The 22,127-nt window shown below is 34.0% G+C and overlaps 1 protein-coding gene across 1 annotated transcript in view; it reads left to right on the forward strand.

Moving 5' to 3' along the window:
• Window positions 1-22,127, forward strand: part of NAALADL2 (N-acetylated alpha-linked acidic dipeptidase like 2) — a 757,732-nt gene that overhangs the window by 261,624 nt on the left and 473,981 nt on the right. Inside the window, exon 5 of the mRNA XM_063104553.1 lies at window positions 16,766-16,916. Within this exon, the coding sequence (XP_062960623.1) occupies window positions 16,766-16,916 (151 nt within the window). The remainder of the gene's footprint in view (window positions 1-16,765; window positions 16,917-22,127) is intronic.

Genomic DNA, 22,127 nt, shown 5'->3' on the forward strand with positions numbered 1-22,127 from the left:
TAGTTCACATTTTTTCATTGCTCTGTGATGCTTATGAACAATGAACTGCATATCAGCTCTTACTGCATATCAGCCCTTACCAAGGTCTAATTGTTGAATCCTGATAGTTGATGTTCACATATCCACTTGTAGACTTGATTTTGTTATATTTTTGTCTGTGTCACATACCCGTAACAATGTAGGTTGGGGTAACTTATCTGCAGAGAAGTAATGTGTGCACTTCCCATCTTACATGATAAATATTATTTTAATTTCTTCTATGTAAAAATCTGGTATTACCACATATGATGGATTTTGAAGATTTAATGCTTATAAACACATTGTCTCCCCTTGAAAAAGTGGCTGGAAACAATTGCATGTTAATATTTGCCAATTGCTGTATCCCAGACCCTAGAATAGTGCCTAGCATATTCATAGCTCCCATAAGCACAAGTTGAATGATAGTTGAATTAATGCACAACACACTTTCATTTATAATATTCAAAGTAAGACTTGGGGGGAAAAGCAAAAAAAATACTCATATTTAGGCACTGAATTTTCCACATCCTTTTGTTGGGCTTTACTTAGGTCTTTAATGAAACAGTTGCCCATTCAAAATCAACTTGCGGTAATGCACTTTTCTGCATTGTAACCTTGACAAGCAATAGACTGGATGGACTTGGTAGTTTGTTTAGTTATTTCATTAGTATAAATTCTTAGACATGATGTTCCTGAATAATCACTTTCATTTCACTGCTTTTGATCTCAAATTGTTGCATCTTAGGTATGGCTTTGTGAAGAATGAATATCGCTTTTCATAATCAGATAAAACTCAATCGAAAGACTTCTAAAAAGTAATAATAACTTTGAAGCAAGAATCTCACAGTAGAATAAAAAAAGAAGTTTTTATCATTCCCCTTGTACCTTATAGTCCTTGGGTTCATATTGTAAAAAGCTGCTGAATTTTCAAATCTCCCTGCTTGCTCAAACCCCACCCCCAGTTCTGCTGGGACACCTTGTTTCTCACCCCAACGTTCTTATTTTATTTCCAGAGGCCTGGCTTTCAGTAAAGCGGAGTCCTTTTCTCTCAGTTATGTGTTTGTGCATTTCCATACTAGGTTCATTTAAATCAGGATAAAGCTACATCATTTGAAATAAAACCAGGAAAATAGTTTTAAGGCTTAAAAGATCAACTTTCATTTATATGGAAAATGCCCTTTTGTGGAATACCTTGTATCTTAATGAGGTACAAATCTCTGTTTATTTTGATCCTTTGGTTAAATCTTTATGTTTCTATTAAACTACCTTTGGGAATATATCTTGGAATATTTTTAATTGCAAGTAAAATTTAGCATGTTATTTTATATTTATTTTGAGATTAAGTTTTAAGTCGATTCTATCAAAGTAATGATAGTGTAAGCATCAGCAGAGTACATGGAACAACTCAAATATGACTACAAAAATGCATGCAGCTGTCGTTTCTGTTTTGCATTCTTAAAACACTGTTAATTCTGATTTCTCTATTATACATTTCTGATTCACTGAATATAAAAACTCATACTGAAACACATTCAATTAGCTGTGATTTAGTCTATTTACGTAATGAGGATGGATGTTGAAGAGAAATAGGAAGAAAATAATTACTGAAATATAGAATTTTGGCAGGATTAATAACTACTGATGTATAACAGAAAGAATACGAGTGATGGAATTCTACTGGACCAAAATAATCCTCCCCTTTTGTTAAGTGAAGAATGGCATCTAGCTCTAAGTTATAGTACCAATTGCAGTGGGTATTCATTGTGGATTACTCAATAATGTTGATGCTTTTACAGTCTAAGGCTGTGAAGCTCTTTGCATGGAATCTGAATTGAGACAAAATACAAGATGTGCATGTACGATAAACTCAGTCGCCCTTCCAGTTGGGGACACTGTTAACTGATTAAATCTACTCTTGTGACTGGCCAACTGTTAGCCTGTAGCATGAGGGATGGTTTAATTTACTTTAAGAAGATAAAGCATAGAATCAATTTGATCATGGGGATGCAGAAAGCAGTCATCGATCTTAAGGTAAGAGGAGCAAGAAATAATTTCTCATTTTTTAACATGGGTAATTATTTAAGTACTCTGAGTTATCCAATCTATAATTAATTCACCTTTAAGAATTTTTCTGCTGAGCCTAAGTTATTACAATATTCAAATAATTATCACTTGGACTATATAATAACATAGGAATTAAATAATACTTGAGAGAAAAGAAAGTAAATTATGGGGTTTTTTTAGATGAATGATGGGTAAGAACGAATCGAAGGCAAACATTTGTTTTACTGACATGTATTTCAGTGGATTAATTTTTATACCAGTATTATTTGTCCACCTTAATTAATGATAGCCCACCCGGGGCTTCAGGGATTTTAGAATAGTAATTATGATTCATTAAGTACTCTTTGGAGTAGTACTTTTTTGGTAAACTTTTTGTACTATTTGAAATATGGAATATTTAATATGTGTCTCCTTTAAGGAAACGCAAATAATATGTACATTCATTCCCATATATAGGCTGAGTTGATAGAACATATATTGTGGAAAGATAAAGATATTTTTGTAATATATTAAATATGTTGTACTACTAAAAATATTTTATACTTTAGCATGCTTTGTTAGAAAATAGTATGTAGCAGAGAGATGTTTTATAAGCACTGGAGCAGTAGGTCTAGTACGCACTCAAATTTAGTCATGAATGTTAATGTGTGTGTGTGTGTGTGTGTGTGTGTGTGTGTGTGTGTGTGTACTTTCATAAATATTTGTGAGTAGAGTTCAAGAACAAAAAGATATGAGAAAATTAAAGGAGGGCAAGAGAAGAGAATTATATTTCAAAGATTAATTGAAAGACAATATAAAAAGCAATAAAATTAAGGAGAATAAAAGATGTTGACAGGCACCACAAATAATCAATGGGCATAGCTTTTGGTCGAAATTTTATATTCTTTGGAACACATATGACATAGAGGCACTATATCATATGGCATGATGGAAAAGACATAAGCTTTAAAAACAGACTTCTTTTTTCAGCTCCACTATTTTGTGCTGAGTGATTAGACGAGTTACTTACACTTTTGGTCCCAGAACCCTTTATAAAAGGGAATTAATAACACCCATTATTTTGCATTGCTGTGTAGATCCAACTGCAAAGTATATGTCAGAATATAGGCGAATATTCAATAAATGGTGATTATTTCTAAGGATAAAACCTAATCACCAATAATAAGGTTGTTTAACAATCACGTAATTTTTAATGCTTCTGGAACTAGCTTCATACTTTAAGGAGTTTTTGAGTTCTGCATAGTGTGAACAAGAAGAGGATTACCAAGAAAACCATTCCTCCCATTTCAGATCTTAACCTGTTTTTTGTGCTTTCTAACTCCTAAAATTTATACCAATATCTGAAATGGTCTCCTCATGAGATAATTTCATAGTTATATATTGTTAATTTCTCATTAAGATTTTGTATAGAAATTGGGTTATCATAATTTCTTTCAAAGTACCCCACACAGTGTTTCTTGCACGATGGTTTATAAGCACTGGAGCAGTAGGTCTGGTAACTCATTCAAATTAAATTTAGTCATTTTAAGATTTTCCTTAGGGAGCCTGCTAGCAGAGAAGCTAGATAGTATCAATGATTCTGATAGATATTTTTCACAGATTAGATATGAAAATAACAGCAGTTTCTGTAAAAAATTGTGTAGATCTGAAGTGGTGTGGCTTCTCATTCATTTGGTTTCGTGATTTATCTGTTGCATTGCTTTACTATATACTCCTTTCTAGATGTTAGTTATCAAGCCAATAGGGAGTAGTGCACAGCAGGCTGTGGATTTGTATAGTATTAGGTTTTTCATCCTGTGCCTGAAATACTTGTAAAATTTTAGGTTAGTAACTTGAAGGAAGTGGATAGCTTCATAGAATTAGGATTCTTTTTATACATTAAAATGAAAGAGAGCAAGGTTAGAGATAGACCTATACAACCAAATGCAAATAGCAATTTTTGTAGTCTTATTTTACTTTTAATAATTTTAAACATGAATATTCATGACAAGTTCAATAATGAAAAAAGTACCATTATTTGTTTAAGAAGAGAATTAAGGGGAAGGGAAGTTAAAGAGAAAGGCTGCTCCATATGAGTTACCAACTCCTGTCTGTTTCCTTTCACGTCAGTGTCACTCAGACAATCAGGAGTCATGCATTTTGGGATTTGCAAAAATGAACTTGTTAGTGGGTAATCTTCTAGTCTTCAACTGTCCACATATAGAGGAAACACCTCCTTTGTTTTTCATCATCTCCTGTCTAAAGAGGTTACCACTGTACAAGTACATAACAAATTTTTATGAGCTAAATATTTAACAATTGCAAAGCTCTATAGAAGTCTGATATGACTCTCCTCTTTGCAGATTTGACTTTTACATGTGAGACAAAATGACACATGCCTGTACTAATTTCTGTATTAATTTGGCTTTGTTTCTGCTCGTTGTTGGCTTTATTAAAGACTCTTCCCCTTGGCAGTCTCCTCTTTAGCTTCCAAGTGAAGCCGGTGCTCATTTCAACTTGCAGGGTATGCTCTGCAGCTGCTGGACCAGATGCTCCACTGCTGGATATTTTGTCTGATTTGAGTCTAGGGACATGGTCAGGCTACTTTGGAAATATTTAATTTATCCAGATGCTACAATCTTTAACTTGCTGTCAGCTGTGATGAATTTGTTCCATTCTTAACGTTTGCAGATATTACAATGTGCAAATACTTCTTCAGGTTCATAAATTGAAAAATCATATGCTTTTCTCCTTTTTTGTTTTCTATTTCATTATTTTCTGCTTTTATGTTAAATAATTCCCTCTTCCTACTTAATTATTTTTTTATTTCCTACTGAAGTTTGTTTCAGTTGCTTTTTTTTTTTTTGTCAGCTGGCTGATACAGAAATTGAACTCAGGACCATGCTCCAATAAACTGGCAGTGTTTATTTGCTTTTTTTTTCAATATTTATTTATTATTTTGTTTCAAGAATGTGTATTGTAAAAAACATTGCTAGGGCTTCATTTCCTCTGATTCATTTCAAACATTTCTGATTTTAACACATTTTTCAATATTTATTATTTTATTTCAAGAATGTATATTATAAAAAACATATTGCTAGGGTTTCACTCCCTCTGATTCAGTTCAAACATTTCTGATTTTAATACAATAAATCATCTGTTTTCTTTTAGTGTAAAAATGTATATACTTTATTTTCCCACTATTTAATGTTCAGTATTTATCTTAGTTTTATTTTTCTATTTTCTGATTTGATGTGTTCATCTAACTTTTTTATGCACACACTTTTTTATTTTCTGAAACATTTTTGAGATCTAATAAAACGTCATTGCAGTATTAATGATGACAGTGATACTATTTAACATATGCCTGTTTCAGAGTATTATCATATGATATCTTATTAATCATATTTATTTGACCTGTTTAAGGCAGGTACTATTAGAAGAGTGAATTCAGATAAGACCTGCCCACTGCTAGGGTGACTTCTATGAATTCTTTGACTGATGGAAATTTCTCCTTTATCAACTCTATCTATCCTCTAAAAAAGTGTTCATGTCCATGTCATCACTGGGCAACTCTAATTATTTGAATCTCTGTTCTTATGTGAAGGTCCAGAGCAACTTAGTTAGAGATACAATCTAGGACGATTCTAGAATTATTGCTCCTTAATCAACCTTGTATCCAAAGAACACTCTTTCTGAAGATGAAGCCATTCTGTGTTAAACCTGCAGATCTCAGACATGTGGCAGGCCTGTCGTGACTTCAAACTATATATATATATATATAAAATACTTGTATAAAAGAATTGGAAACACAAAGGGAGAGAAGCAAAGAATCATTTGCTCTGCTCTTTTCCTAGTAGTATACTCTTCATTCATATTCAGGTTATTTTTTTCCATTTTTCCTATTAGTTTAAAACCAGTGTTCACATTTTCACTATTAAGATATATATAACCATGGAAAAATCATAATGCCTCATTGGATGACAGCTTTCTTAAATTAAAAAATATATATACAAATTAAATAGTAAGTAATCTTAAAAACCTTCTGGAGTAGTCTTGACAATTCAGTGATATAAGCCAAGCATTTGAAAAAGTTTTTTCTAAAAGTACTAACCTAATTTTAAAAAATATAACAAATAATAATAGTATTTTTATATCTCTTAAAATTAAAAAAAATGTTCAACTACGTACATACTTATACCATAGATAGGGCTGTGTGGTACAGCCCCAGTAATTCCCATACAGAAATTGTGAATGGTAAAGGTGTCTGGAATAATCTTGGGCCCTTGAATATCTTGAACCATATATATGGGATATGCAATCAGCTGTGAACATTTGAAAATATAAAAAATGAAAAGTATGTATTTCTTTAACAGTGTAAGCATTTTTTGTCTTTGTCTATGAGCAATTCAATTATTTTGTTTCTGAGATAAATTAAATAAAGCTTATTGAGTGTGATCAGCCCTTGTTTCCAGGGAATTGCAGTTCAATTTCATTTTTAATTAGAATTGAACATTGTGGGATTTCTTAGCACTGGTAAGCAAGATCTAGCAATAAAGTATGAACTTAATTTGTGTTAAGTTTCTGAAATTTAGTGTAGAGCGAGTAATATGTCTAGTTAATATTTAAACATCTCACAATGTTCTGTTATAGAAATTTCCATTTATAAAAGCTGCTGTTCTATAACAAATTACTTTCACTTTCAAATAAACCTGTTATCACAACATGAGCAAAACTTATTCAATTAAAAGAAAAAACGAAGTAAAGTAATTATTTACTCTCATTTGCTGTGCATAATAGCTTTTAAAGATTCTATAAATGCCTGGGAAGGATAAATATGTTGGCTTAAACATCATTTTTCCTTAAATATTGTTGCTTTAATAAAGTACAGATGTATTCATGTGGGATAGACATTTCTATATAGAAACCATTCTCTTCTGAAAGGGGTGTATTTTCTATTGTGATAAACTCACGTGGAAAGAAGCTGTGAACCATACAATCAGTTGTGCTAATATTTTTTTCCTCTTTCAGGTTTTTAATGTTTGTTTCTATTTTTGTGTCTTGCTTGTTCAATGTTACTCTAATGCCAGTCATAACATTGGGGCTACATCTTTTTTCATCATTTCTGTGTACTAGGACATTAAACTGAATATGTTCTCTGCCCATATCCTGTATTAATGTAGTACTAGAGGGAGGGAAAGGAGTGGGGGTGTGTAGTCAACTAGGATACAGTTCATTGAAATAATACTTTGAATTACACTCCTAGACATTTGTGATGAGAAAAGTAGCAGGTTGATTTAACAGTTAATGTAGTGTTCAAAAGGTAGGTCAGAAGCAGAATGGGCCTTTGCTTCCTTATCTCTTTAAATAATATCTAAAATCTGAATGAAAATATACACATAGCTGATTTATTTCTTCACCCCAAAGAGAATAGTGATGCTCACGAAAATCAAAAGCATTTTTCAGCCAGGGAAGTGGAAACTAACTTTGACTTCTGATGGGTTCCTACTGTAAAAAGACCTTGTCACTTGCTGCCAGACAGATTACAAAGGGAACTCCTGGTGATCTAAAAACTGCACAACAAGAGACATGCACCCTGACTCTTCCTTGACAACTGTAAATCTTTCTAATTAGTGAAATTAGAGATGATAACATGAAAATTCTTTCTGTTCTTATTGGATTCTCTACAGGAAGTATGTGTCAAGTTTGCTCCCTAATAGAAGAGGCTACAAATAATTCATGTTTGTGTATGTGTAATCCTCAAGCATGCCCAGGAGTGAGAATATCCCTTAGCTGTTCATGTTTGGTTATTCATCCTGTATAATTACATAATTAAAGAAATTAATTTCAAGAGGGGTTGAGAAATTATGTCTCTGTGAAGCAGATTGCCCCCCCCCATGGAGAAAAATAAATAGTAAAGTAACAAAAATAGTGTTACCCTGATTAGTAAGAAAAATATAATAAATTATCTTAATTTTAAAAGACATAGGCTCATATCGTAAGTAACAGAATTACAAAAATTTAAAAAGCATAATGTAGTTTGGAAAAAAACTTATAGATGATTAGGAAGACCTCAGGGTTCATGGTCCTTCTAGTCTAATATACAAGGAAAAACAAACCGAGCCTGGTAATATATGAATGACAACGGAAAAACACCTTTAAGTTATATGAATATTTACTTTTGGAAATAAATCCATGAAATTTTGTCATTTTATGTTAAGAAACTTTTTTTAGTATAACTAAGGCTTTTTTTTTTTTTTCTTTCTCTCTTGTCTGACATTACTCCCCATCCAGACAAATGCAAAAAACTTATTTTCCTTCAATTTCCAACCTGGTATTTCTCCTCCTCCTTTTTCTTATAATTGTCACCAAAATAAATAATAATAATAATAATAATAATAATAATAATAATAATAATAATAATAATAATAAAAGTAAAGGGGAAAAAAGAAAAAAAAAGATCTTATAATTCATGTAGCATTTTACACTTCTCAAAATCCTGCAGACGTATTATCTCCGTTGCATCTCTCCCATTTTGTGTGACTGGAAGGGCCAATGCCATCCACCTTTATGGATGAAAAAAATTGAACTGTACAGCTTTTCAGTGGCATGCCCAGCATCCTCACCTAATGGCTGGTCCAAGACAAGACCTCTCACTCTTAGCCCAGTGCTTTTTCACCTACTGTGTTGCTTGTAAGCCAACCTACAGAAAAACAATGAGATGAATTCAAATGTACTACTAACCACTTGTAACATCATATGACACTAGCAAACAGTGCAAGATTTGAAGTTTTTCTATGATGAAATTTCAAAAGTAATTTGACATATGCTTTTAATATTAATGTTTGTTTGATTTTTCTCTCTTTTCTGTCCATATCTATCCACCCTGGAGAAGAATTATACAGTTAAAAAAAAAATGCCAAAAATCGACTTTATTATTTCTTTATCTTAATAGGATGATTCATAATACTATAAATTATCAAGACATTGAACATCAAATATACGTCTAGTAACCAAGATTTTCTCCTTTCATATGTAATAAAATTAGGTGCTCTGTTTAGTTTTCAAGTTATAGAAGCAATTTCATAGGCAGTAGAAATAGAAATATTGAATATCAATTTTTATAAATCAGAAAATTATTTATTTATGTAAAGGTTTACAAAACCAATAGCTAATGTCTGAGATACCTCTAGAGATATTTCATTCTTATTAGTTATTATCCATGGGTTTCTTTTTGTTCATTATGGCTTTAGTTAAATATGCTCTTAGTTAAGAATATGGGTAGCATATAATAAAAATTAAAAATACTGTAAATTTTTAAAGCCTAAATGATGAACTCTGTACTTTTTCTTTGATATTGCTTATTGACTTCGAAAATTACATAATCCTAGAGTTGAATTAATGCACGTTGATATATGAGGTCATGTTCAATCTCCCCACTGCCTGCCTCTTATGTTTACATATTTAATCATTAAAAATGGTAAATTGGTAAATCAGAAGTTTACTGTCTTTACGACTTAATTTCTAAATATATAGTAGTAGTATTCTTTTCTATTCCTTTTGAACGTGATTTGTTTAGTTTAAAAGCAGCAGTATGTCTACAGATAGAAAAGTACATGCAGTTGGTAATATAAGTAATATATTTACTGATAATAATTGGATGTGTATCCCCAATATTGGCTGTGAGGAAAGGAATCATATTAGAGAAATTGTTAAAGATAAATGCCCTTTAGTCTTTTTATTTCATGAACCACCTTAACAGAGGAAAAAACCCTGTACCACTGTGTTTCCTATTGCAATCTCAAATCCTTCTCCCTGAAAATAAAAGGATTTAGGGAAATGCTCTCTGTTCTCCACTCTGGCATTGTATACTCAATCTAGAAACTGGAGTAATATATCCATACTACATAGGTAGATCCACCATGCAGAGGAGATATAAGGAGTGGAGAAATAAAATGTAGAATTCTCCTCAATATTCTGAAGCTACAGATGAAAAAATAACATCATATTTTTTAAGGTTTTTTTTTTTTTTTTTTTTTTTTTTTGTAAAGATTGGGCTTCTTCCATGCAACAACCATTGCAAAAATTGTCAGGTAACTTAATATGATTTTAAAAAAGAAAGAAATTTGCAAAGTCATGTTATTTTTTCGTTATTTGGAAATAATATGGCTTAATGGGGAAAAAATAGGAAAACAAATTATGACGACACATTTCTCCAGTCTGAAATCTGCTATGTGGTCTTGATCTAGTCATCCTGATTGTCATTATATCACTTTATTTGTAAAATAAGAATAACTCCACAGGGTTGTTGTGAAGCTGCAATGAGATATTAGTTCGAGTGTAATAAAAAATAAGTATATAAGGACACATTATGAAATAAGACATCTTATCTTCTTTCCTTATGAATTGTAATGATAAAAGTTGAAGATTCTTTTCAGAACTCTACAAGAGGCTTGCCTTTGTAACTTCAAGTTTTTTTCTTTACAAAGGCAGGAGGTCATTGCTCTCACTAGATTTATTTAAATAACTTTGGATACATCAAGTAAAGCAATTTGAAATCCTAATTAAAGGCGTTCAGTGAATTGAAAGAAGAATGACATGATTATATCTTGGATATACTAGGTCTGATTACAGTGGATTTTCCTCACCAAAATAGCTTTTTTTTTTTAAACTAACAAAGAAAGGTGAGTTTATTTCTGAAACATAACAAAGCAAATGGCAATCTTACAAACCTATTTAGTGGCATCCTTACAATACAATGCATGAGTAAAGGGCCAACTGCAAATCTATTAATAGGAAAAACAATCTTAAGAATAAAGGACAACTTAAAATTTGAACCACTGAAGTAAAAATATCTGCTTAAGACGGGATCGTATATCATGTGTCCAATATTTTTATTTTTCATATATCCAGAGCTATTTAATTTAAATAAGTATGTATAATGAAATGTTAGATTTATGTTTTTAAAGTTTATTTTTATGTTACTATAGCCATAAATCTTCAATCCAAATGTCCCAATCTATCGTTTTAATACTTATTAATCCCTATGACAGTACTTTGTAAAAATCGAGGTCTTTTTAACAATCTAACTAAACAAGCATATAATTCTCACAGTATTGATTCTAGTGTTTTCTCAGAAAGCAGCTCACAGCAAGTAGCCTCTGATGTGTTTTATAAATTCACCCTTTAGCCAGCCTATTTGTCTTTCTGAAGGATGGATGTATAATTGAAAGGAAAGGTGTACTTTAGTGCTTTGGTGAAAAGATCACCAGATTTGAATTCAGAAAACTCAAAGTTTGATCCCTAGCATTACCACTTAGTAGCTCTGACCCTGGGCCAAACTCTTGACCTTCCTGAATCACAACTATATAATGGGAATTGAAATGACATATCAAATGGTCCGAATAAAAATCAACAGATAACTTAAAATGCGGTGTCTGGCACATAGTAGATGTACAATAAGTACTTGATCATTTGGGTTAAAGGTGACTCAGAAGACCTAGCTTTTAATCACAGTTATGTTCCTGAATTTTTGTATAAAGCTTGGCAGGTAATTACTTTATGTGGGTGTATTAGTTTGCTGGGTCTCCCATAACCAAATTCCACAGACCGGATGGCTTAAACAACAGAAATTTATTTTCTTACAGTTCTGAAGGCTGGAAGTTCAAGATCAAAGTGTTGACAGGTTGATTTCTTTGGAGGCCTATGTCCTTGGCTTGGAGGTGGAGACTTCTCACTGTGTCCTCACATGGCCTTCGCTTTGTGCCCACGCTTCTCAGGTGTCTTTGCTTCTTCTTAAAAGGACATCAGTCAGATTAGATTAGGGCCTACCATATGACCTCATTTAACCTTAGTTACTCTTTAAATGTCCTGTCTCCAAATACAGTCACATTCTGAAGTGTACTAGGGGTTAGGCCTTCAACATATGAATTTTGAGGGAACACAAATCAGTTTATAACAGTGAGCCTGAATTCTGTAAAACTTAGGTCTTGTTACGTTATATTCATTCTTGTTTTCCACATGAGGCCAGATGAATGTTCCCCATGTTGAACCAATGTTTTGGAGAAGCTAAATGATGGAAAACACACAAGCTTCTTCCTTTAGTTCTTGATATCCAGGTAGTGATTTGAGGATGCCATGCATTCGGACCATCGAAAATAAAAAGAGCAGGGATAACATTCAATTGATTGAAAAAGGTGAGCTGACAGTTTAGGAGCATCTGAGAATGGATTAAAGCCTAGATGTGGCATTCAGTTGATATTCCCTTGCTAGACACTGTGAATAAGTGTGTTGTCTAAATGACAACAACACCATCCTCCTAGAATAGAAAAGATGTATCAGTTGAAAAGTAAGAACAGAAGTCAGTAAGAAAAGAAGTTAAGTAGCAGGAATCAAAATAGCGTCCTTTCTCATTTGTTTTCCCTGGCTTTGATTTTATTTTAATGATTTTATTCCTGATTATCTGAATACCATGCAGCCACTCAGTGCCCAGATGCTGCCTGTCCATGGCGATGAGAATGTAAACCTATTTGCAGGTACCAGACTACTATCCCTGAATGAATAATTCCCAGGAAGTTTAGAGTTTTGTAAGGTCTGTTCATTAAGACTACTGTGTCATGCCCAAGGGTTGGTAGTACCATTTATTTCAGAGGTTATTATTTGGAAATTAATAGAACTTAGCTTTATATACTATACACAAGGAGAAATGTATTAATATAGTTCAAAGCAAGAAATATGGGATCAGACACCTTAAAGTTGGCCAAAGACATTTTATCTGTAAGATCCTGTCAGCAAGACAAAATCACATGTTCATTGGGCTAAGTCTCCACCACTCTCCTTATCTCTACTACTCTTAGATAATGAAACAAAACAAAAATAAAAATGAAATAAACTTTTTACTTACATATTTTTATAGAAGGATTAGGAGAGAACACAACACATTTAATTTAATGTGTTTTTTTCTCAAATTGCAAAAACAAGCCGGCTTACTACTTACACTCACATTCTAAGAATGTATAGAAGATGCCACAACAAAATGTATTGCGTAAGCTTTCCTGCCAGTGGTTGTGAACAGTACAGTAAAATAACTTTCATGTAATACATTTGCATCATATACACTATGTTTTTTGTTCATTCATTCATTCATTAGTTGATACATACACTAATTTATTTAACACCTCACAATAGAGAAAAATTATTTTGTGCCAGGCACTCTACTAAGCACTGCATAGACAAGATGAAACTATATTGTTTCTGCTTCAAGCAGGTCACAATCTAGTGCTACTACAGTTACCCACCAAATCCTTTTTAATTCCTGGGAAGAAAAACAAAACGAAACAAAATTTTATCTGTTTGCCCTGGGGGCACTACAAGTGCTTCAAAGGATGTATTTTTGTTGGTGGTGGTGGTGCTGGACCTGAGATATAACTGAAAGGGAGTTGACTGACCCTGATATAGAAGCTGGAAACCTTCTCAGGATGACTAAGGACCATTTCTTGGATTCTAGCTTAGCAGTTGCTATGTCAGGCACCTCCGACAGGTTGAGATGTTAGAACCGATGAAAACTTGGGCAAGGATCATGTTGGCTCAACACTTAGTGATTCTTTGAGTTAAATTTTAAAAGGGGGGAAGCATATGAGTGGGAAGTTGATTTAATTATTTCTCTTTTCATGGAAAACATAATGTGAAATTTTTGGGGGGAGAACTTCTTAGCTACGGAAAGACTAGTAATTATTGCTGATGGACATTGTGAATAAACATGTTCAGTACATTTACACAACATTTAACTTCTCTCTTGGAAATAAAGTACTGGTCAAAGTACTTATTAGAGTAGAAATATTTCCAATATAAACAGAATGCTGATAGTTGTATTAAAATAGTATTTATTTAACCTGTGTGATTATGCAATTGTCATATATATGCAGCATATTTTAGGGTTGTCAATCCAGTACCCTGAGGGGAGACGGGGGGAAATGAAGAAAGACATGATTTATTTTATGGGATCAGGAGTACCTTGCAGGCTGCTGACCAGTAAGGCATCTGTTTATTTTAGGTTCTTTTTTATAAGCCAGAGAAAATAACAAATTGTACTGATTAAATCAATTATATATGGTACTAAGCTATTTACAGAATATTTTCAGCTGCCATGGCACTTGAAGATTCATAGCTTATCAACAAAATAAGAACATAAGTTTCTCATTTACAAAGCTTCCAGGGTCCTGGGTCCAATCAAAGGTCAGACCTCAAAGGGAGGAGGAAGGGGGAAGTAGGAAAAAGGGAAGCCAGCCTTGCTGGCTCCCCTAGAATAGCAAGGACTTTGTCAGCTTATTTATTCAGTACCCTACAGTAAACACTGTGAAATAGTTTTGAAAGATAAAATTAGCATTTTACAGTGCAAGATTAAATTAGATCTGAAAAGGAAGAAAGGAATAGTTCAGTTACTCAGAAGAATTTTAATGTATAGATTCTAAACATTTTAGTTTTCCATATATTTTGTCCCTAATAGAAGTTTAATGAAAAATTAAAATATTGATACTGTACATTCTGAGAAACTACATCATAAGGCTGTTTTAAGGATCTTTTTAAACCATAAAAATAGTGTTATTTTTGGAGGGTGTATTCCTGACCAATAGTTTAAAAGCAAATTTCATATGTGACAATATATTTAAAAATACAAGTAAATAAGTCTTCTTAAACATTTTAAAAAGTCATTAGATTAGGCTACATGGTTTTTTTATTTATAGCAGGAAGGATCTTTGAGCATAGTATATTTCAATCATTACGTTTTATGGATGATGAAACCAAGACCTAAGGCGATTACATAGCTTGTCACATAGCTTATTTAGTGTCAAGGCTGGTACCAAAATCCAGAATCATCTTCCATTCTAATGCTTTTTCACTTGTTTTGGTTACAATTAATTTATTTGCGAGTGATGGAAGCCCTCTGAAAGAAAGGCAGGAGAAGCTCACCCAGTCCAATTGAAAGGAATACAGCTGGACCTGGAGTCTGTGCACAGTGTGTCTTCTCTTGCCAACTCCGATCTCTGTCTTTGACTGCTGGCTCCTTTTTTGTGACCAGTTTCCTTCACAGGCTCACAGTTTCTATGCCCTGAGCAAGGTGGGTTACAAGATGAAGAACCCCAAACCCATCACATACATACTCAAGAGGGGAAGTGAGGGACAGTCAAAGCTCCCTGTCAGGAAATTTTGGGGTAACATTTGCCTCCTCTTCTCAGGAATTAGGCCCCAGTATAATCATCATCCTAAGTCTCAGGCTATCTAACTCTGGGAGCGGTGCTGGGCAGGGCTAAACACCCTCACATATGCCTAGGGACAGTCTGCCAGCAGCCAAAACAGACAGCCCCGTGACAGCAGGTTCATCCCTATTGCATTGGCTTGCCCTTAAACGGGCTTTTAAAAACATAATCCCACCAAAGTAGTAGATCACTTGAACATTTTGACCAACACCAACCTCAGCATGTTCACAATACAGAGGAACATTTTTCATTTGATTCAATATAGGCAGAGTCCTATATTGCCAGCTTCATTGGAAACCAGCAATAATTTCTGAAATAAATAGTTACTGAATTAAAGCTACTGATTTAAGAGCTCTGTGAGTCCAGTGAGAGACAGCACCAAGAACCAAACGCGACAGCACCAGGAACCAAAGGCGACAGCACTGAAGAGGTGTCCACCTTAAGTGCAACCACTGCAGGTAGAGGACGGAAGAGGGAGACACATCGCATATAGGGCTATCCCTTCAGGGCTGTGGGAGAGCAACAAACTGGCCAAAAATAGTACTCGATTAAACCTCATTGCTTCTTTATAGCCCATCAGCTACAGAAAAATAGCATGTTATATATTTATTATAAAAGGAGTCACAACATATCACCAAAGAAATCGATTTAACAAATTAAAACAGAGAACTTAGGATGGGGTCAAGTTCATTTGTCCTATTATACTTACCTATTGTTTACTTACTAAAGAACAGAGAGGAATGTTTTCGTAAATATGTCGCAAAGGAGGTAGCTAGGGGCTACTTTCAACATGTTTAATGACAGGGACAGAGCAGGAGCTGATTATTCAGAAGGAGGCCCCTCACTGGGTTATGTTAAAATCCCTTACTTGCCCTAACTGGCAGGTCTGGCTGGGGCATCCAGGACAGAGACCAGGATTGACTAGCATGGTGAGGCCCCTCAGGAGGCTGAGGACACTGCTATTTGCCAAACAGTGTGAAAGAATTTTAACGTTTTAACAACTGGCATGACAGTCTCAGCCCTGGAGGAAATATATCACAATACTGTTGGAAACTTCTGCTGTAGGGAAGGACATAAGAACTCTCTTTTAAAACTAGAACCTTGTGTGTGTAGATCCTCTGTTAATTTCACAAAAGTAGAAAGTCCAGATCTACTCAGACGATTAAAAAAGAGAATGATACATTCCATAAATAAACAACTGAAATCAAATATAGGCATTATAGGAATGTTGTTTAAATATTGTAGAGAGAGAGGACAGGGAACAGGTGGGTAGAAAAACCCTTTAATGGGGCTCGATAATTAGGAAATCTGAAGTGTCTGCTTATTTTAAAAGAAAAAAAAAACACAGAAAAAGGAATCATCCTATCTTAGCCACATGTGTAAAATTATAGTATATGAACTTTTAATGTGTATGATAATATCTTTAATAGCTTATTTCCCTCTTTTAGCTTTCCTTATTGGAGAAGGCTGGATTTGGAGGTGTTCTTCTATATATTGATCCTTGTGATTTACCAAAGACGGCAAATCTTAGTTATGAAACCTTCATGGTGTCACTGAATCCAGGAGGAGACCCTTCTACGCCTGGTTACCCAAGTGTTGGTAAGTTTGTTGTTCATCTCTATTATTCCTGTAAGCATTACAAGGTTGCAATTGAGAAGTACATGCTACCTAAATTAATCAGGGTTTAGTAAAGTCAAATCTACCACCCCATACTCGTATTTTAAAAAGTGATTTTTTTTTTTTTTTACCCTCTCAAAATTACAGACTGGCAAATTGTTGGAATAAAACTTTAAAAAAAAATTATAATAGACTTCTGTCTCAATAAATTGCAGTATCATGAACAGATGGCCAACCTATTTTATGTGTTATTATTGGTTGACTGGTATACTAAATTAACACCATAAGGGGTAGGCACTTTGCAGGTGACAAGCATGTACAAATACCCAGAAGCATGAAATGTCTGCTGCTTTGGGGCAGCTGTAATAACTCTTAAGTCCAGAGTTTAGGGTTACACATGGTCAAATTAGGTGATAAAAGTGGAGGAAGAAGAAGCTAGAGAAGAATGGAGTTAATGTGATCAAATTCGCTGGTTCCCTAAGAGAAGGGACCGCATTGGTTTGGCCAGTCACTGGCAGCATAGAGATGGTCATCTTTGCATCAAACACCCTCTCTTTTCTCAGTAGGCTGTGTTCATAGTAGTGTGAGTTATGTGGCTGAGAGAAGACAACTGTGACTCTGGCAGGTGCTCACTGTGTCATTGAATTTCTGTCCAGTGTGTCATTGATAAATATTCTGTTCATACAAGTTGGCTGAGGAAAAAGCTCTTTGAAATTTCTTCCAGTATGACACTTGTCCATTAACCATGTACTCTGCAGTCGGTAATTAAACTAACCAAAATTATCATGTAATTTTCCATCTGTTCTGCCAATATTTTTCCTTTTTTCCTGTAAATATCACAAAAGCCTTTACTAATTATCTTACTCAAGTCCAGTTGTTCTTTCTCTTTATACATTAACTTTATCAATCAATTAGTAATTTTCTCCAAAAAGGAAGTAAATTGAGTCAAATATGAATTATAATTTATAAATTTCCTTGGGTCTACTCTACTGATTACTGCTTTGTTTTCTATATATTACAAAAGTACTCCCTTAATAATGCATGTAAGAATTTTCTCTGGAACCTCACTTATCTGTATTTGGTACAGTCCATTGTGTTGTCATTTTGAGTTTGAAATAAGAATTAGTAGCTGTCCATTTACAACTTCCAGGTATCACCAAAAACAACAGTCCAGCTCTCTCATTTGTAAAAGCTTTCACTGCCCTGGATTTTGCTCTCAGCTTCAGGATGCTGCATTTGGCAGCTCACTCTTTGTGGCAAGTCATTGGGCTGCAATGCTACTGAAAGCAGATATTTTATGAGTGTTCTGTTTACATTGGTAAGTTGTCCAATTGGCAACATTTACCCTTAACATTTTCTTGGCCCAGGTCATTTCATAAATGTAGAAATTCCATCATGTCTTACAAAATGTTGGCCAGAGTATTAAGCAATCTCAGAATGTTTTTTTTTTTTTACTTTTATTTAGAATTCATTTAAATTTACAAAAAATTTGCAAATGTGGTCTATACAGAATCTTTATACCTTTATTCTAGCATCCTCTAATATTAACATTTTAGATAATCATGAACAATTATCAAAGCCATAAAATTAAGATTGATATAATGCTCTTAACTAATTATGGACTTTATTCAAATTTCTCCAATTCTCTCACAATTTTTTTTTTTTTCTGGTCCAGCATCCAATCTAGAATTCCATATTGCATTTAGTTGCCTTGTTTCCTTAATCTTCTCCAATCTGGAATAAAAGAAAGATGGAAGTTCATTCATCTTTCTTTTATTACCTTGACATTTTTACAGAATACCGGCATGCTATTTTGTAGAATATCTCTCCATCAAGCTTGTCTAATATTTTGTAATGATTAGATTGTGGTTATACATTTTTGGCAGAAATACTGCAGAAAAGATGTTGTGCCCTTCTTAGAGCGTATCAGGATGTACATATTGTTCATATGTCTCATTTCTCATGATGCTAATCTTGATCCATAGGTTATGACGGTGTCTGCCTATTTTCTCCACTGTAGAGTTTTTTTTTCTTTGTAATTAATAAGTATCTTATTAATTAAGACTGTAAATATCCTCTTTATTGTTATACTTTTCCCCCAAGTTTTAGCAACCATCAATGATTCTTGTCTCTTGCAATTATTTCTGTGGCGTTTGCCAAAGGACGATTTTCTATTTCCATCATTCCTTTAGAATACTTTTTAAAGAAACTTTTTACAATATGAGTAGTCATGTGTGCTGCCTATATTCTCAAACAAAGGTGAAATTGCTATATAAACATTTTGGGCAAAATTATAAGTTAGAACTCTTAGTGCCAATGATGAAATATCAGTACAATAAATGACATTATCTACTATGTTATTCAGTGTCATTTAAATAGGTCCTTCATGAAAAATTCCTTTTCAAATATAATGTCAGAGGCGAGGGTGGGGATGTCTCTTTTTTACATATGAACCTCTATACAGTGCACAGAAAAAACAAAATATATTTATCTTTTTCCCTGGTTGCTGAGAAGCTCTGATTAACTGCAGTGATTTATATCCCTAGCTACTGATTCACTTATCCTTTCCTCCTGAAATTTTCTCAGTATCTATGTGTCTTATGTTTTTGTTTACATTTTTTTTTTTAAATAATGCAATTCTCTACAGATCTTTTTCTTGGGAAGGGTAGGAAAAGGCAGGTTGTAAATTGTAAATAAAAACTACAAATAATACTTTGTCCAAAGTGAACCACCATATCTGACTTAGTAATCTCACAATACTGTCAGTTAAATGATTATTGAAGGGACTAATATAAAACTATCCCTTTTTTAAATTTTAGAAACTTTGTTTTTTTAGGTGATTTAAGGATGGATAAGTGCTAAAGAAGTAGTTGAGGACAACCAAAAATCCAAGGAGCTGTTTTTTTTTTCTTTTTTAATTTTGTGTGTTTGTTAATATTAACAAAGTAAATAGAATAGTGTAATGAAGATTTCATGGGTCTCACTCAATTTCATCAACTATCCACATTCTACCATTTTTGTTTTGTCTGTACATCTCCTCATGCACAGCACTACTCACTGTTTTTCCAGATAAAATTTACATAAATTTAAATGCATACATCTTAACTGACAAATGGATACACCCATGAAACCCCTGTGTGTACTTAGCTTCCATCACCTGAGAAAGTTCTGAGTCCATTCAGAGTCACTCCCCATTACCAGCCCTAGCTAACCACTGGTCTCAATTGTTGATGGTAAAAAAATTTAGAATTGCATAAAAACGCAAACATGCAGTATGTGATCTATTGTATGCAGGTTATTTTTCTCAGAATAATGTCTGTGATATTTATTCATGGTTACATGTTTCAGTAGTTCATTCCTTTTTATTTCAGAGAAGTACAATTTCTGTATTAATTTAAGTAGGTGTTTTTTAAACAAGAACACCAATGCACTTGTAGGGGTGGAAAGGGGGTGATCTCTTTTCTCCTTAGCATAAGGGTCCTGGCCAATACTCCTATCACAAAAGAGGTTAACAAGAGAAAAGCATAACGAATTTATTTGATCATAATTTTACATGGCACAAGAGCCTTCTAAATAGAGACCCAAAGATACAGGGAAGAGTGCCCATTTTTATGGTTAGGTTCAGTGAAGACTGAACCTAACTGAAGTTAGGTTCAGTGAAGACTGAAGCCATGCAGAACTGTGATTAGACAAAAAGAGTAAGATCTAATGGTAGTAGACCTGAGTGGGAAAACTCAGCAAAGCCTGTCTGTTTGATTCTTCTTGGCCTCTGTCTGCAGCATTCTTTCCTCCTGGGTATGGGGAAGGACCTCTCTGGAATGAATATTTTAATTTCTTGATGACTAGCAGTTACACAGAAAGGCAGGAGGAAAATTAGAACAATATTTTTTGACTTTATGGCTGGTTTGGGGGAAAAGGGGTTCTGGTTTCTATGACCCACTTAGGGAAGAGGGATCCTAGTTCCTATGGCTTCCCTTGGGGGAGAAGGAAGGACGAGAGACAGGAGAGAAGAAGAAGGTCAGAGAAAAACTTTGCTTCTGAGGTTGTTTCTGATACCTTCACTTTGGGGTATCATTTAGTGAGTCCCAACACACTCTTCCACAATACAATCCAAATGGATTGTCCAAACAAGACACAGGAACTCCTTAAAAGGTAGTTCTGCTCAGTCAGTCTCATTGCATATCCAGATAATTCTTGGTTATTATAGAGTCTGAGCAAAGAGTTAAATGTTTCTAAATTACATTTGCTCCTATAACTCAGGAAAGAATGTCTTGTGATCATTCTCTTAAAAAACAAACAAACCAGTCTTTGGATTCGTTGAGCATTTTAACTACTCTGAGTCATATTTTCTTCACAATAAAAGTGAGGATTATACTAACATGTATCTTACAAGACTATTTGTAAGGAAATGAAAAATCTTGAGCTCCACCCCAGACTTAAGTAAGAACCCTGAGGGAGGGGCCCAACCATTTGTATTCTACCTAACAGGAGCAGTCAGGTGATTCTGAAGCAACTGAAGTTTGAAAGCCACTGAGCTAGAGAAGCTTTATTTATTCTTCATCTACCACATCTGATTAGGGATAGGGTTAGAGTTAGGGACCCTAAATTGGACCTCTGTGGCTACTGACCTAAACTTTGTGACTTTATGTCACTGTTCTTGCAGTGTCTTGTTTTGCTGCCTTTATGTCAACCAGGATTCTAACATATGTGTTCTGAAATCTCAGTCTAGTTCTTGAACTCAGTATGATATCAATAAATATTTGTCAAATGAATAACTTATTCCCTTGATGTGACTGCTTGCCTTAGATGATTTTGATCCTGAGTTCTACTTTGGCTTTGGTTAACCTAATTAAAACTGCTTTAAGAAAGTGTGTGTAAGCACGTACTCCTCACAGTTTTGTTAACAAAATACATGTTTTTTTTTTCTTAAATGCATTTATCAACTCTCTCACATCTCTTCTGTCCCTCAAAATAGCAGAAATTGAATGGATTCGTTACCAGCGGCTCTGCACTCAGAAACAAAAGACTCAGACTCGTCAGTGCCAAATGCTCATGTGAGGCAGGAAGTATATTATCAGATGTCTGAGGAATTGTATCCCCATCTTAGGGTTTTGGGAGGGGGTTATGTAAGATAAAAGGACAAAGGGAGAAGTGTGTTGAAAAATACAGCAGGGGTAGGGTTGGTGACTATGT

The sequence above is a fragment of the Cynocephalus volans genome, chromosome 1, assembly GCF_027409185.1.
Source record: "Cynocephalus volans isolate mCynVol1 chromosome 1, mCynVol1.pri, whole genome shotgun sequence".
In the NCBI taxonomy this organism is placed as follows: Eukaryota; Metazoa; Chordata; class Mammalia; order Dermoptera; family Cynocephalidae; genus Cynocephalus; species Cynocephalus volans.